Source organism: Patagioenas fasciata, chromosome 5, assembly GCF_037038585.1.
Source record: "Patagioenas fasciata isolate bPatFas1 chromosome 5, bPatFas1.hap1, whole genome shotgun sequence".
Lineage (NCBI taxonomy): Eukaryota > Metazoa > Chordata > Aves > Columbiformes > Columbidae > Patagioenas > Patagioenas fasciata.
The window spans coordinates 4616535-4634262 of record NC_092524.1 but is presented as its reverse complement, the minus strand read 5'-3'; the positions used below and the strand labels follow the sequence as shown (position 1 = coordinate 4634262).

The following is a 17728-nucleotide window of genomic DNA, read 5'->3' as shown; positions in this document are numbered from 1 at the left end:
GATACCCCTAGGGCAAAATGGACTGAGTCATTCTCATGTCCAAAGGAAGTTTCTTCATTTTGGAAAAGGTCTGCGAGTAATACATGCAAATAAAGGAATAAAAATCTCTTGATATTCTCATTTGTAAAGATCTTTTTTAAGCTTTAGTGCATACTTAGTGAATATTTGTAGGAAATTAAAAAAAAAAAAAAAGAGAGAGCATCCAAGCCCAGTAGCAATTACACAAAACGAGACAAACAACTTATTCTTTGAATGACTGTAGGATTTTAGGAGTTTTTCAGCATCTCATGCAGCCCCAAGGAAAACACTGCAAAATGAGGGTGTATTTTTTTAAATCATCATCATAGATGTTCAAGGCCACGAATCTTTATCATGATTATCATTATTTTCTTCACAGAAAATGCCAGAACTATGCAAAAACAGATGATACCCAGCTACACTGTTACCTCATCATATCAGCATCATATACCTAGTTATTACAGATAACTTATAAGCTACTAAGATGAAACAGCATTTATTTACTTGATTGAATAGCGGTGGGACACAGAAACTGTATGTTGTAGTTTCAAACTACAGAAAATCAGACACATATATGCATTTTCAAATCACACCAGAGAACAGATACAGCCCATCAAAAATAAAACGGAGATTTTATTATGCAATTTATAATGCTTCAAAGAGTATGAAACTAAGTAATGCACTTCCGAAGCGAACTCCCCAACTCATCTGATAGAAGAACACAACCTAAGAAAGCTTATTTTTCAACAAGCAAGCAAGGCAGAAACCTGTGGAAGTCAATAAAGTGGTTGAAATCAGTAGATTCCAGTAAATGAGAGCATCTGGAGCAGCAAATCATTTTCAGAACGGGCAAGACTGTGATTTACCTGAGAGCCAATAAATAACCTGTCAGTGTCACAGGAAGAGACTGAAAGAAGCTTCCTATTCAAGGGTAACTTTGCTTAATAAAAGTGTCTTTCACTCAACAACTTAATTATTAACATTTCAAGCTCAAAGCTCTAGGATTAGGTGAGCAGAAAAACACTAACGTACCTTTCTTGGTGAACACAGGTTAAATTTATTGCTGGGCTGACTAACCTGTCATGAAACACCATGGGATGAACCTCAACACACAAAGTCGTTTGTTTATGTGAGACTGAATATTGATTATTTATTAAAATAGCCACTACTTGATTTTAAATAATATTTCAGAATTTAATTCAATTGTATGCTTCATATAGACTATTATTTTAGTCACTCTGTCTCTCTGATTGCATTTTCAATAAAATCAGCACTGCTTCCACCACAGGAGCTTCTTACTGATAACCACAGCAAGTTTCAACTCCACAGTTCTCATCATCAGAAATGGGAAATATTATTCAAAAATTGTTTTGGGAATAAAAGTTTCATCAACACAAAACCTGCACAAATCAGCTTGATTTGAGAAAGACGCAGAATTATAAGAAAACACACTGTAAGCTTCACATTTAAAATGCAGAAATATCCAAATTTATTTAATTTTCCTCAATTCAAATTTGACCGAGCATTTCAATATTCACTTCATTTCTTTTTACAAAGATAAAAACCCCAATATAAAATTGAAATATTTCTTTCTGACTTAGGGCTTCCACACATCACTGCTTCCTACCTTTTGAAAGCCTCCAGAGCACAGGGACCAGCCACCAAGGCCACCAAGCAACACCCACTGACTTTGTAGTTCAACAAATTAGACTCAGACTTCCCAAAACATGATACCTCCTGCTCTACAGAATAACTCTGCTTTTAGGTCAACAGTGCAGAAAACACATGCAATGCCGTGCACAAGCCTTAAGCACTTACATTTGGAACTTGTTAACCCTTATCCTGAACCCATCGGAAAATTCAGCTGTAATCAGAACGCAAACCCATCTCAGGCTTTCAGATTTGTCCCCAAATGCACGGTTCAATAACCAGATAATGTCTCATTATTTTGTTTGAATAAAGAGGAATACATTTTAAAAACTGAGTAATAGCCACAATCTATTTTGCTTGTGCTTGCATGAGGGGGAACTAGTTAAGCATTTGGTGCCTGAATTTTATTATTATTATTGCTATTTATTTTTTTTAATATTCATTAGAGGAAAAGCCTGTGTAAATATAACGCAAGATTCAAAAACAGGATTAGTGCTTCTATTGCACAATACTTTAAATATTCTTCTTATTATAAAATACTATTATTTCTATATATAACCGAGTTTCTCCCCATCTGTGTTACATACTTGCTGTGTTTTTTAACTGTGATGTCAAACAATAAGTCATTTTAGCAAGGTAATAAACCTGCAAGAAACAAGTTAGCTCACTCATTCTATTATTTCATTCTTATACCAGTTCTGGAGTTTAAACACTTTAAACACTTTAAGCACTTTAAACAAATGTTCACGCATTACTGTCAAGCAACTTGTCTATACTACTTTGTATTTTCTCTGTAAATCACAAATACCCTGCTTTCTAAACTATGTGTATGCCTAATGACAGTGCCTTGCTGGAAGGAAAGGAATATTAGGAAATTAGTAGTGCATGTAAGAGAAGTGACAGCTTATCAAAAACACTTTCCTTATCGCTGTGAAGGCCGCTACTTCACACAACACACACATTGAGAACAAAATTGAAGGTCTGAAACTTTTCTGACATGGCAGATTGTGAAGATCAAGTAAAACTCAAAAGTTTACTCAAAAGACACAGATTATATAGAAATAATGACTCTCCGGGCACCATTAAAATCTGTTTCTTGACAGCTATTTAACATCAACCTCTCTCAAGAGGTGGGCAGGACTTCCCCACAGTTTTTATAAACTACGTAATCTTTGCTACAAGACATGTTGTAACCACGAAAGTCAACATTTCCCATGACATTCCCTAAGGATAACATGCATTACAACAGACAATAATTATTCCGGTCTGGAAATCATTCTCATATTGAATACCCCTGTGCCATCTCTCCACTTAAGAAAATAGCTCACCCAACACAACTCTAAAAATGGTCTTGTGTGAAGCTGACTTATTTCCATTCCAATAAATCTGCCTGATTTTTTCCTCCCCTCTCAGACAGGTGCACCATCAAAATAATTCTGAGATCAGCCTTTCTGGAGGGTTCGGACTGAAAGATGCTATCCCATTAAGTTCAATTGGACTGAGCATTTCAGCAGCTTCTCACACATTTCCCAGAGATTGCCAGGGAAGGTTCCTTAAAAACCTCTAGATGGAAATGAGACCTAACCACTTCCCACTAAGAATTTTTAGCACTTTATTTGCTGGCAGGTATTAAAAAAGACTCACTGGATTTATTGTCTAATGCTATCACACTTGTTCTCTTTTCTAAATAACATGTGTCACAGTCCTGGAGACATTAATTCTCAGCATTAATAATAACAATTTCCAAATCACTTAACAATAAAAGGGTTTGAGAACTTCATACATTTTCAGTTTTGCTTTTGTATATTTGCTTCAGCTCTGTTCAGAAAGCTTCTCCTCCTGGATAATCTCTCATGTTTCAATTCACTGACGAGTTTCAAAACAAAGGTAACGAAACAGCATTTTATCTCATTACACATGGGATCTGATCTTGGCCTTTGCACCTTGTACACGAGCCAACCTTGGCCAGTGGAGGTTCAGATTAGATAACAGGAAAAATTTATTCATGGAAAGGGTTGTGGAGCACCGGAACAGGCTGCCCAGGGAAGTGGTGGAATCACCATCTCTGGAGGGGTTTAAAAGACATATCGATGAGGCTCTTAGAGACATGGTTTAGTGCTAGAGTTAGGTTATGGTTGGACTCCGTGATCTTGAGGGTCTCTTCCAACTAAAATGATTCTATGATTCTATGAAGGGACCATGTCCTGGTTGACAAGAGCACTCAGTGTGTGAACCACAGGGCTTCTTGAGCCGCCTTCCAAGTTAATCCCAAAGGGTCTGTACAAAGCAAATGGACCCCAAATCACATTTACTTATCTCACTTGTGCCTAAATTTTACGTCAGCAGTGGGCCAGCTAGTATGTGACATTTGGTATGGCACAGGGACCAAGTAAAAGCTTAGCAATAGACACAACACAGAGCGTAATGCTACTATTGGTGTATATATATATATATACATATGTAAGAGCTCACCTGTACAGGAGAAATCATCCACACGGACATATCCCATGACACAGTCACAACGATAGGATCCAGGTAAGTTAACGCACACCGTATTGGCGTGACAATAATGCATCTTGGCAGCACACTCATCAATATCTGCAGGAAAGAACAACCAAACAAAGTCCCAGTCAGGCTTAGTGAAATCAAAACCATGACACAATATTAGAATAAGAGGAAACAACTCCCATTTACAACTCCAAAGGCAATCTGGTTTAGCTCTGGCACTAAAGAACAAAGCATATTTAGTAGAAAAGTATAGCTTAAAACAGAGCTAAAACTCCTGATAATATGATAGTAATGGGTTCCTTCCACTGTTCTTGAAATCCTAAAACTTTTTTAACTCTGTAAAAGTAACACATACACGTTGTGGTTTTTTTCCTATGACAATATCAAAAGACAAAAACCAACGTAAATTTTTCAAACACATAAAACAGCGCCCGAAGTACGAAAATCCTAGCTCTGGCTTATCGGTAAACTAAAGCACAAAGGCACAGTAGCTCTGTACAACATTGTATCAGCTGCAGTGCTGGGTAGATATGGCACAGCAACATTTGTCAGGGCAACGCAGCAGATTCAGCTGCAGAGTTATCAAATATTCCAGCCATCCAGATGTACCCAAGTGTCCCTGGAACCCACTCCTGGAGCTACTGAGTCTGTGCCACTTCCACATCTCGCACAAGCAGAATACTGAGCCAGTCACCTAAGCCCATTTAAAACCTGCTTTACATCATCCCAACGCAAAAGAAATGGTAGCAACTTGACCGCATCTTCTCTGTTTGCTTGAGCAATCTCTCCTGCTGCTGCAAATCCAAAATCCAAAACTATTTTCACAATGGTGAATCAAACCTATCATTCACCTGCCTGTTTAACAATCCCAAAGCTCTGTGATATTGTAATCTGTGAAATCTTCTCTCTTCCTTTCCCACAAAACCAGGTATTATACTGAAGAATTCTCTCTATTTTTTTCTCAGCAGGATAGATTTTCTGCTTAGTAGCACAGATTTTACATGAAGTAATGCACAGTTTTCAGAAGATTAATTCTAGTGTGACATACGGCCACACAAAGAAAGATGAATCAGACTCATTTTTCCCCCCTTTTACTTTCTCCTAGTTATTGTTTGCTCACATTCAAGAATGGTGTTAATTGACAACACAGCTGAAGAACTTCCTTGGATGGTGGGGTACAGATGAGATGGTCACCCCACAGTGTGGTCTCCTACCACATCCCTCCGCAGAGCTACCTGTAGAGATCAAGCTACAACCTCCTCCCACATGGTACTTATGGGGGACACGATGGAAGTGCTGCAAGGGGTTAGTACCAAAACACCAGGATTTAACCCCAGAAGATGGGGGAGTTTAATTGTGCACCTATTGAGTTCTTGGTTGCCTAAATTCGAGTATCCTGTTTAACCTCCCTAAACCAAAGTAGCTGCAGTTGAGATGCACCCACACTTCCCAGTCTCTAAAAATGAAACACATGCCAGCTATACTCACACTTTCTACACTACAGACATCTGTCCAGTAGGAACGACTAGCTAAATGACTTTGTGTTGGCCACCAAACAGCTGTCAGTTGGCAGCAATTTCTGACTGCTGCCAACTTGAGCTGAATTAGAAATGATGGCCTGGAGGCAAAAGACTGTACACCACTGCAAACACCTTGAACTATCTCGTTCCTGCATTTCTGTTGTTTCTATTGCGGTGCCACTTGATGAAATGAATTTTAAAGTGTCAGGAGCATCAATATATGGAAGATAAAAGCCAAGAAAAATCCTCCCACATGTCTTGTTATCACACGACTGAGCGCTAGAGCCACTTGGGAAACACTCAGGTGTTGACGTGTGTTCGCGCTGTTCTGCTTGCAGCCTCTTTTTAATAGGCTTTTGGAGCATAGCTTTGAGGCGTTTTGTTCTTGCATATCTAATAATTTTCTAGCATAAAAGGGAAAGGAAGGAAAAGAGGTCTGAAAAGAAAGAAAGAATGTCAAAACAGCAACCAATTCACCTGAAAATTAACCTTACGCGCTACAGTCTATCTCCGGCTTCCTTCTTGAATTCACCAGACAACACTCCTCCTCTTTCTTCCCCCAAAGAGAAGCGAGAGAATTAAAAGTCTCACAGGTGAAGGAATTGGAACTTTGATTCATTGCGAGCAAGACCCATGTTACCGTAACACAAAACGTTAGAATACTCAGAGATAAAAAGAAAATTCACAACCTGTATGAAAATACGGCTGTGGGAGAACTTCTCAAAAGGAGACTAAGGACTTCAAGTGATGACTTGACTATAAATAGTGGAATTGAGAACAACTGACACCGGAGTGCTGCAGAAGTCCTTGAGTCCAGGAAGAAAAAGTCGAGGCCTTACAAAGGAACCAAAAGCAACAAAAGATCCCTCTCTTCAAACTTTGCTCATTTATTTAACTCTCGTCTCAGTTTTCCTTGGTGCATTTTCCATAAAACCTTTTGGTATTTCGCATTTTCTTTCACCAATGCAGTATTAGCCTTCTACTAAAACACACATTTCCTTTATAGAGGATAATATTGAGAGGTCAAAATCAGCAATAGTATTTTCTTATTGAAGCCTGTAGGGCAGTGCTAAAGCTGTTTTTCTGGACCACAATTCTACAAATTCTTGTAAAAGGTTAGGTATTCATCAAAAAAAAGCTGTGGGTTTTTACTTAATATTGTTAGAATAAAATCCATAAAGCACATAGTGGTATATATCAGCTCAGTTGTAATGGAACTCAAATTGTGATTCATGTGTATAGATTGCTTGTCGCATTTGAAATATTAGAGCTCATCTTCTAGTGGTCTTTTGAGGTGATAAAAATACATGATTTATGTGTCTCTCCAGACTGGTGAAGTAGTTTGTTTTTCTTTTAAAAAGGTATACTTATGGTCTTTAAAATGAGACTTGACACAGCATAATGAACATTCACATATCACCAGCTCCCATCTACATAAGCCAGCTCTTTGCAACAACAAAGACTTTGGGGCTTCACTTTTCCAGTGAGGATGGTTACGTTACAGGTGGGCTGGGCTGGGAAGCAAGTGCTGTTCTACTGGGTTCAAGTGTTCCCTTAACAGTCAGCAAAATAGAGTTCAGTGCCTACGCAGAGCTCTCTTTACCACAGTATTCACCTACCCTATAGCTCATCAGTTATCGCCGTTACTCCTTAGAGTTCTAAAGTGTGTTTGTGAGCGTATAGGGAAATATACACTTATTATCTTTTATTATTTGTGCCAGTGCACTCAGCAACGCTATGAGTACACTGAGACAAAACACAAGAGCAGTATCTCAGTGGAGACGCTCCACACCTGACATGCATTTTACTGCACAGCACACACTCATCCCATACCACCAACCAAGCAAAACAAGGTGAGACGGAAAGAAAATACCAACGGTGTTCAACCCACGGCCAGAGAAAGAGGTTTTCTCACCTGCAAATGTACTTGACAAACTTCACAAACCACTTAAGCCTTTTCACATCTGACTTGGAATCCTATTGCTAAATATTTAAAATATTTGAAGATGACCATGAGATGCCAAATCACAACTACAGAAACTTTTTATTGTTTATCCCCTCCAACAAGTGTCACACCAAACGAATCTCTGGTGTAAAGAGGGCACAGTTCTTGTTAATGGCAATGAGTTATATCCACACAGAAGATAAAATGCACCAACAATTTTTCAAATGGTTACTCCTGTAATAACCACAAGTGTGCAATCTTGAAACAAAGTGCACTCTGTCCCTGGAAGTGCAGAGCATTTAATAATAAACCATTTGGACATCTGCAGTATCGCTACCCATGGTTTCGGCCTTCATAGTTTAACTACTGGAAAATAATAACATTCAGATCAAAACCAAATTAAACAAACTATGACGTGTTCCAGAGTACCAACATATGATGGATTTGGAAATCTGCTAAATACCAGAATCAATTACTCCATTTGCAAGTGGCTCTCAATTACTCAGTTCCTAGTTGGGGAGCAACTTTCCCAAACTTAACTCTAATTTTCAAGCACTTTGTGAGGAAGCACAGACAGAAAAACAAACAGGGGGGGAGGAGGAAGAAAAGAAAAAGAAATAAAAGGACAACTTTGCAGAAAGTTCTGATCTCTAATTCATTGCCTCCCAACTAGAAAATATTATTAGTGGGGGGTAAATTCCCCTCCCTGCTTCTTACTCAAGTTAATACAATGCCTTGACTTGAACTATATTGAACCCTGGCGTAAATAATCTGGGTTCTTTTTTTAAAGTAAAACCAACCCATGTTGTTATTTAGATAATACAAAATCTTAATATATGTTCACAAGCTGATGGAATCATATAAACAGTTTCCAAACAGTGGAACATAACAGTAGTGGAGCATAAGAGAGGTCCTACAATTTCAGTCACCCTACGCTTATGCAAAAACGAACACATGTTCTTTTCCTTGATCTTCACATTTACTTTTCATTCTCCCTGACTCTTTCCTGCTCTTACCTCCTTTCCAGTGCCAGACTCACTTTTCAGCTCCCTTGCTTTATTTTTCCCCCTCCCCGTCTTCTTTCACATACATCTAACATGCCCCACACCTGTTCTGTACCTTTAGCACAGGGCTGCTTTCTCAAATCGTGCAACGCAAGCCTCAGAGAGCCAGAAAGCATCAGATGGCAGCAATCAGCAGTTCCCTGTGGGCTGGCAGCAGCTCTGCTTCCCACCGCTGCCTAAGAACAGACTAATTATTGCCTGCAAATGTCTAGGCTAACCTTAAAACCATTTACCAACTTGGACTCCTTGATAACAATTAATCTCCTCCAAGGCAGGGCTGCCGTGCAAATGCAGAAGACCCTCATCATTCCTCTGACTTGGACAGATGGAGCTGCTGCCTGCTCAGAGCCAGGGAAACAACCCAAAACAAAAGCAGATCAGCCAAAGAAAAAAGTCCCTTTCTATAGGGCTAAGAACCATTACTGTAATGTCGTTAAAGCACTAACTAGCTAAAAATACCTTCATAAATTAGGGCTGCTGTAACATCACCTGAGAATCCATAAGCAATAAAATAACTATCAATATAATAACATCAGGAAGTATTATCACTTTGACTTTTAGAGCTTCATTAAGACGGTGCAGCCTCTTCCTCTAGGCACAGCGTAAAACTGCTTTACATACCTACTTAACGATCAGGACAAGAGTATCAATATTCCAAATCTTTCTATCCATTTAACTGCTCCTCTGGGGATGACAACTGTTTAACAATCAAGTTAAACAAACAAACAAACAAATAAATATTTAAAAACACACACTCACATGCAAATCACACCTGAACAGTCACACTTTCCAGAGCAGACCAGCCCTGAACTAATGTAACATTGCTGAGAAGGACCAAAAGAGCCTTAGACATTCAAATATCACTTAGGCACATGAGCTCCTTTTCTCCATCCTTGTTAATGCTTACAATAATCTACAAATCATTAGTCTAAGTTATGGCTTTTTGCTTTTAAAAATAGAGTGTTTCATAACCCGAGTCTCCAATAATCTGGCCAACCCTTTGGAGCCAGGATATTTCAGCTACAGTCATTTCGCTCATCTTCCCTCAAAATATCACAATCCTATCATGAAAGACAGCACCAGATTCTTTAGTTTGCTGTCCACACTATCTAGTGATCCTCTGAGAAGATTTTCCTTTTATTATTCTAGTAAATTCTGCTCCTCTCTAAGGAAAACTAAAAATTTGCTGTTCCAGTCTCCCTTGCACTTTCCATCATTACGCTGACAATTTACAATGCATTATTAAATGTCTGTGTGGTTGGTTTGGGGGAGATGGGTCCATCCTCAAGAGCCTTGAGATCTCTTAGGATAACAGCAGTTTATTTAAATTGAACTTTTCATAAAAGATTATATAAACCAGTTAGAAAGCTGCCACTGACATGTCAGCATTAAAGAAAATACAAGTAATGTGGTGTTGCTTTTAATAGAAAGGAGCTGTTTTCTTAACCCTAAGTGAACGACTGCATTCATTTTATAAATACATTAATAAAAAATGTTCACAGACTTATAAATATTACTTTTTTAATGTTTGCAGCTATAGCTCTTAGGGATGATTGGTAACTTATTCATAAGGTATCTCTGACAGTTGCAAATAAGTTATTTAAAAAAAAATATGCAGCCAGAATTCACATATGATAATGCAGCTTAGAGAACACAGATTAAAAATAATCACAAAAAGCAGAATGAAACATTTGGGGGAACAGGTTTTGGCTCACGGCATCAGATCAGTCATTTGCTCAAACATGTCAAAGCAACTAGCAAAAACAAGTCACGATTCTTCACCTATAATAGCAGACACCATGATGCTTCAAACTTAACTGAAATCCAGATTGCTTTATCCAGGATTATTCAAGACGCAATTTATTCTTTCTAATTATTATTTGAAAACATACTGATACTTGTATTGAAGATGCATGGCGGCAAAACGGGCTACTAAGCCGTGTGGCTGAGTGGGTGTAAAGACTTTTCTTCAAAGATGCTGCTTAATTTGTCCTTCCGCTAAGTGGTTTATGAGAGGTCATATAGCAAACAAGTTACTTTTCTGTTTCAGAGTCCATATGGCCAACAGGATTCAGAACTTTTACCCAAGTCAGTCCTACCGTCCCTGCTCTCCAGCTCTGGCCTCTGAGATTCCATCAAAGCAGATCAGTGACTTTGAGGATAATTTGCTATAAGGATTCTGAAGAACGTTCATTACGTCTTCTGATAGACATTATGGCAGAGAGGTTCTTCATCACCACCAGGAATTTTAACATATTCAGGAATACCAGCAGAAAGAATTCTCTATTTCAGGAAAATGACCTGGTGCCTATTAGGAAAAAAGCATAGAACACTTATACCCTCTCAAGTTGTATTAAACCCACTGAGGAGTAAAGAACAAGATGTTGAATGCTTCTGATTATAATGAGACCACTTCAACTAAAATGGAGTTAATCCCAAATAAGCTGGTGTTGGTCCTACAAGAGCTGTTGGCGCTCAGAACTTGGCAGGAGGAGCGAGCCTAAAACAGGAGAAGTTGTCCACTCTTTGGTTCAGAGTATCCAGGGGATTTCATGGGTTACAGAACTATCGCTGCATCTCTCAAGAACAGCCCGATGCAATGACCCAGCTGGGATATGTGCTGCCCCTCTCTATGGCTAGAGTAATATTCTTGGCAATATTACCAAGGACACCACAGTAGATAAGAGGCAAATTCAGAGAAAGATAAAAGATAAACTCAATGCAATTCAAATATTATGCATTTTGTAAATTTCTCTTATAAAAATGTGAAATTAGAAATAAGCCCATGTGGTTGTGAATCCCATGATGGCATTATCGTGTTCTTCAATATTAGTTTTATCTCAAAACCAGCTCAAAAAGTGTTAACTGTTCTTTTTTATTATTTTTTTAGAAATTGAATGTTTCATCCATCCATCACCCATTATTCAAAGGTAGGAAATAATCATATTTGTACATGCTACCTTTCTCAGAATGGAAGTTTTTGTAAAATTTTACTCTCAATGTTAATTTTGGAATCAATAAAAATTCTTACAGATGTGATAACTAAAATGTTGGCATACCCAAGTTCATCCTTGTAAATGTAATAAATGCCTGCATGCGTATGGCACGTATCCAAATAAAGAAAATATTGCTTAACTTCACCACAGTAATCACGTCTGGCAGTTAATCAGAAATGAGACAGAACACTACACATGAAAAGCCACTGGCTTTTTGGAAGGCAACACACTGAACAAAAATGACGACATTCCTCCCTAGGCATCCTATATATCTTTCCCTAAAGCAGGAGATGTTCGGGAAATCTTGTAGCTGTTGAGGAGAAGATGGTGAAAAAATCATATGCCTTGGGACAAGCCTAAAGGACAAATTCTTGCCACCAAAGATGATTTGATAAACCAAACCATGAATCGAGAGCTATACTGTCACAATCCGTCAACACAGCACATCTCCGGGCAACTGCGGGCTCCAAAGTTTGGAATCAGCAGTTTGACACTGTTCTCCATTCTGAAGACCCTGAGCATGATGACAAGGGTCTGACTGGCTCCTCCAATGAATCTGTACAGATCAACAAAAATGTATCTGAAAAGTCTATTCCCTTACATAAACGGTGCTCATCAGTGCATTACTATTTGCCTATTCAGGACACAGAGTTAACTACTTTATGTTGTGGGCTAGAACCCACAGCATAAAGCTCGAGAAATTACTACGAAGACAGGAGAAGGAAAAGTTATATGTAATAAATCTAACTGGACTACTCTCCCTTAGTATTTAGTACCACTCTTCCACACATTTTTCTTCTTCAAAGGCTCTTAATGCACAAGATTCCATTCTAAATCTAACTACTTCATGCTTGGCTGTAAAAGTTACCATTACATAAGTCTACGTCAAATAAAAGGGTATGCTACTACTGCTGCTAAATATATTACAGCCCATTAGAAAACAAAGCAATATAATCACCTCATTCTTACAAAACTAGCTCTGTTCCTTAAAATAGATTGCCTCTAGTTTACTGATTATATCAATCTGCTCCCAAAGCTCTGCTTGCCTTGGCTTTGATTTCAGTTATGAAAGAAACTCCCCTTTGGATCTCAGTAAGCACTGATGAAGTAAACACCGTTGGTGGAAAAGGAATGTCAGATTTGTGTAATAGATTCACCTCCTTTTTTATCATTATTTTTTAATCTTACCAGACATTCAGAGAGATACCAGTAGATGCTTATATGGGGAGGGAAGAAGGGAAGGGGAGAGGTGAGTGGTTTTTTCTCTGATCTTCCATTCACCTACATTAGCCAAGCATTATGACACATTGAAATAACTATATCCATTTTCATTCAGCTGATACCTTACCTTACCTTTTCAATCCCTTTTATCTGATTTTACAAATGGCTAAGGGGGAACAATGGATTACTGTATGAAAATGAACAATTATTTCTTCATGCTGCTACACCAAGAGCAATTACATTAAATACCTGGTTCCATCCATGCTTGTCTTGTAGCATTGTCCCAAATTTTTGCTTCACTGGTCTATTTTTATCACTAATACTCTCACCCAGTTTGTTTCCTATCTGTGTCCTGCAATATTGACTGCCTTACTCTTTTAAATCCACACAGATGCTATCTTCAAATGATAAATTGTAGAAGGCTACCCATATAATTGATCTAGAATCCCTGTGCCCACAGCAACCTTTTACTGTGGCATTTAGGAGGACACTATCTCTCTGAAAAATTAAATGCTAATGCAAACTGTATGGGTTTGGGGTTTTATTTGGGGGGGTGGTGTCATTGCCACGTCTAAAAAAACTTACAGTTCCTGGAAAAGTACTGGTCTTTCATTTTGTAATTCTTTTTAATGTATATATTGTTATAATAGACCAGATGTGATATGTTAGTAGCAAAAAAACATGCAAAATTAATGCTCCACCATTTTCACACTGAATTTCTGCAGTGCAAAGCAGCACACAGGTAATGGAAAAATATTGTCCCATGCTGGTAAACACTCACCATGCTCTCTTCTCCATTTATGGCCTTCACAGCTCTATTTGCATTTTCCTAAATGTTGTCTCTTAACATCTTTTCAAGCATTCATTATTCATCTGTTTCCATCACATCTTGTTCCTCTGTGCAACTCCGCTCAAAAATCCATGTGGGAACACTGAACTTAAAGTGGCAGACCTGTCACCATTGCTAAGTCAATGCCATGCAACCCAAACCAGGTGGCTTTATATAACAGAGGATTTACTGATTTTATTTTCCTGGGTCCAGACTATTCTCTGTTAACCAGGTTCCACAGAGGGTTAGAGACAAATATCTTACATAAGAAAATTACAGATCATTGAGAAGCAGTTCTTTTCCTAGTATCCCTCTAAGCCATGCTAAACACCTTTCTTTGTTCTGTATCCTTGCAACACAATCCAGTCATATTGTTTGTGCCCTTTTAAATTTAATTTAATCAATAATGTAAAACTAAATACACACACAAACATCAGCAGAAGAAACATGCCTAATTTTATACACTACAAATATTTTTCCCTATAAATGTAACCTTAATTGACATAACTGAAAAGTGCAAGATGCATTTTTGATCGGAGCAAATACGGTAATCAGGTGTGATTTATAGCACTAGTTACCGAGAGAGGTATTTCTGGTTTGGAGATTGCAACAATATTGTATTCCTTAGGCATAACCTGAGCTGATCTAAGCAACAGGAACAATAAAAGGGGGCAGGGGGAGAATCCAACAGAAGATCATAAAAATATTCTTTACCTGCAACTCTAATTCCTGCCTCAACACTTGGTAGGAAATTTTATTTTAATTGCTTTGCTTTTGGCTAGGAAATTGAACCAGTGATTTAATGCTTTCCCCTTTGATAAGTTTAGTTGCAGTTAAAAGAAATTGGGACACTCAGGTCCTGACTATTTCATCTCTAATAACTCTGCGTCTGGATTACTATATCCACTGTCATCACAGTGAGACAACAATGGGAATTCATTCACACAGATTCCCTCAAATTCCACCAAGACCAGGGGTCAGCACACAACGAACGGAGGAAGAAGAGAGATGCTGACCCAAACCTCCCCAGTCACGAACACTAACTGCAGGCATGCGGGTTGATGTTTTAACCAAAGCTCTTGATGGGGCATGTGCCATCCCACAAAGAGCCATACCACAAACAAGCTTTCTGAGAGCCTTCCAGAAGCAGGACTTTAATGTGTGGTACACAGCACCCTGACCATTGGGAGCGGAGGTCAGGAACGGGGGCAGTATTAAGTTGTCATCTGTGATATTAAATTACTATTTTATTACCAGCACCACTACGTACATTTCAGAGCAGGTTATCAGCAATAAGTCCCAGTTTGAGCATGACCAAGACAGGCTTTTAGTGACTATAAGCAATCCTCTCAAAACCCAGCAAAATCCACTGTGAAATACAGGACTGTACAGCAGGGCAGAGGCAGAAACAGGAATCGGGTTGAAATACTCCTTGTGAAAATTAACGACATGAAGAGTTCAATGGGCTTTGATTTTAACGAACCTACTGAAGAGTGTGTGTATATGTCTGTGTGTGTGTGTGTGTATATGTATTTGTGCGCTGCAGAGGGAGGTGAATCAACAAAGATCTCACACTGAATGAGGATAAAGAACACGAGAGTTGAACCAACATCACGGGTTTCAAGCGGTGTTCTCTGTCTTGATTTTATAAGGTAGTTTTATTTAAAAGCAAAATAGTGACTCTTGGATTCTGCTGGTGAAAGCTTCACGGTTTTTGGCCCTGGAGATAATCATTATGAAAACGATATGAGCTTTCACTATCGCTATAAGGAGGGAGACCTCTATAGACATCTAAAATGTATTTTCACCATCTCTGTTAAGAAGCAAAATTCTGGCCTGTTTTCATCGTTCATTCCATATTATTTGTAAATACTGCCTCACTCAGGACAAGGAGGTAGAAGAACAGGGAATGAAGTTGAGCCTGGGAAGAAGGGAGGGGTGGGGAGAAGGCATTTCTCGGATTTGTTCTTATTTCTCATTATCTTACTCTGATTTGATTGGCAATAAATTTCATTTCCTCAAGTCAAGTCTGTTCAGCTCAATGGCAATTGCTGAGTGATCTCTCTGTCCTCATCTCCCCGCACAAGCTTTTCAATGTATTTTCTCCCTCTCATCCCATTGAGGAGGGGGAGTGATAGAGCAGCTTAGTGAGCACCTGGCAGCCACCAATGTCAACCCACTTCATTTACTTATCATTTTAAACTAAGAATTTTATTTCCTTTAGCCTGTGAAAAAGTAATTTAAGCAATTATATCTCCATGTTTGGTATCTCTTGAGCACTGAAGAATGAAGAATCAGAGACCCATTTAAGAGGGAATGACTAAATCAAGATTTTTCAAGTTTCCACTCAAGTCCTGTAAGAATGATGCTAATAACTGTAATTTTAACAGCCAATAGATGCAATTTTAATTAGTTAGGCATTGTTTTTCATTAAGGTGAGTGATGTACTGAAACTCCATTGAGCCATAACACCATCATTTAACACAACTGCCAGGCTTTTTGAGGCAATTCACTTGACATTCTATTAAACCAAAGGAAAGGTGTGACTACTGTATCTGAGCCTGCATCTGTATTTCTGGGTATAATAAGCATCAAGGACAAAATTAGTAATGCGCAATAACAAGATCTGTACCCAGTACACATGCTCCTTTCTCACAAAAAAATGATATTCAAGATAAAAACAGACTTCTTTTCATCCACCTTGTCATCCACCTTTCTCCAGCTTCTCATCCTCCTGTAGCACTTCCACAAACCCAAATAGAAATGAGGGAAATAATCTGTTGACACAATAGAACGATCAATCCTATGGTCTAACAAAGCTGGATACATATAGAAATTTCTTCTTAACAATCAGTTTCTATTTACCTTCCAATTTTTCAGAAATCCTAACAACTTTGTTCCTTAATTCTACCTTCTCTTTATCTTGGTAGCCCTAAAACACTTTTTTGTCTAGTCCATAATCCTGAATTCACAAAAAGCTGCTGTCTGACTGCTCATGCACATATTTGAAGACAGTTATGTTCATTCTATCCCTTCATCCTAGCTATACATATCTAACTTCTGGTCTTGCCTCATAAATCAGTTCCTACAACCCTTCATCATTTTTACAGTCATTTCTGAATAGCTTTCTATTTATTAATTTTAAATCATCTAACTGTACATGCCATTTGCCTCAATGTGACACATGCTCTGAACTCTGCTTTTGAATCTTCACAAAGATTTTGGAAGGGGAAAATCATGTGCTGCTTTGACCTTGGGAAATTATCCCAGAACCAGATTCTGTTAAAAAAGTTTTAGAGAAAATACGAATGAAAAAAATTACACAGGAATAGTGAAGTCACTGGGGGTTTCATTATTTTGAGGCTTACAGAGTGGCATAAAGACCTTCTAACCAAAGAAAGACCAATATGAATTTCTTATAGAGACAATTACAGAGCATATAATTTGCACTGATTCTAAGCTATATGTATCTTGCTGTTTTCCAGATAGGGACTAGATTCTCATACTCTGATAAATCCCCCATAAATCCACTAGTATTTAAAATCCAAGGAAGACACAGCACCCCAAGGATGATGGGTAGACAACGTTCTCTTTGGCTCAAGGACAAGACTCATATCATGAGCTGCACCAGAATATCCGCACGTCAGACCTTCAGCTGATAAAAAACGATAGTTGACGTCTGTAGTATTTAAAATATTGGTGTATACACACACATTCATATATACGTGAATTAAACCAATCTTCAGTTCCTCCAGCAGATGCAGGAAGGGTTCTGTTCCCTCTGCATTCTGTATTCATCTTAAATAAAGGCATCTTTTCACACTTTAAAACCCTAAACTCTCTATCTGGGCATCTAAGCACAGGCACATAATTAAAGGGACATCACATACTGCAATTTGTTCAGGAATCACTAACAAAAGATAAGCACTAACACGAAGGAGATAAAAATTCAAAAGCATTCATCTTCATTCAGTCAC

At 38.3% G+C, this 17728-nt stretch overlaps 1 protein-coding gene across 7 annotated transcripts in view; it reads right to left on the bottom strand.

The window, feature by feature from the left end:
• Nucleotides 1-17728, bottom strand: part of NELL1 (neural EGFL like 1) — a 271852-nt gene that overhangs the window by 134424 nt on the left and 119700 nt on the right. For 6 of the 7 annotated variants that reach the window (XM_071808817.1, XM_065839269.2, XM_065839270.2 and 3 more), the window contains exon 13: nt 4141-4266. The exons of the other annotated variant lie outside the window; for it this stretch is intronic. In XM_071808817.1, coding sequence (XP_071664918.1) covers nt 4141-4266 — 126 coding nt within the window. The remainder of the gene's footprint in view (nt 1-4140; nt 4267-17728) is intronic. 7 annotated transcript variants of the gene reach the window in all.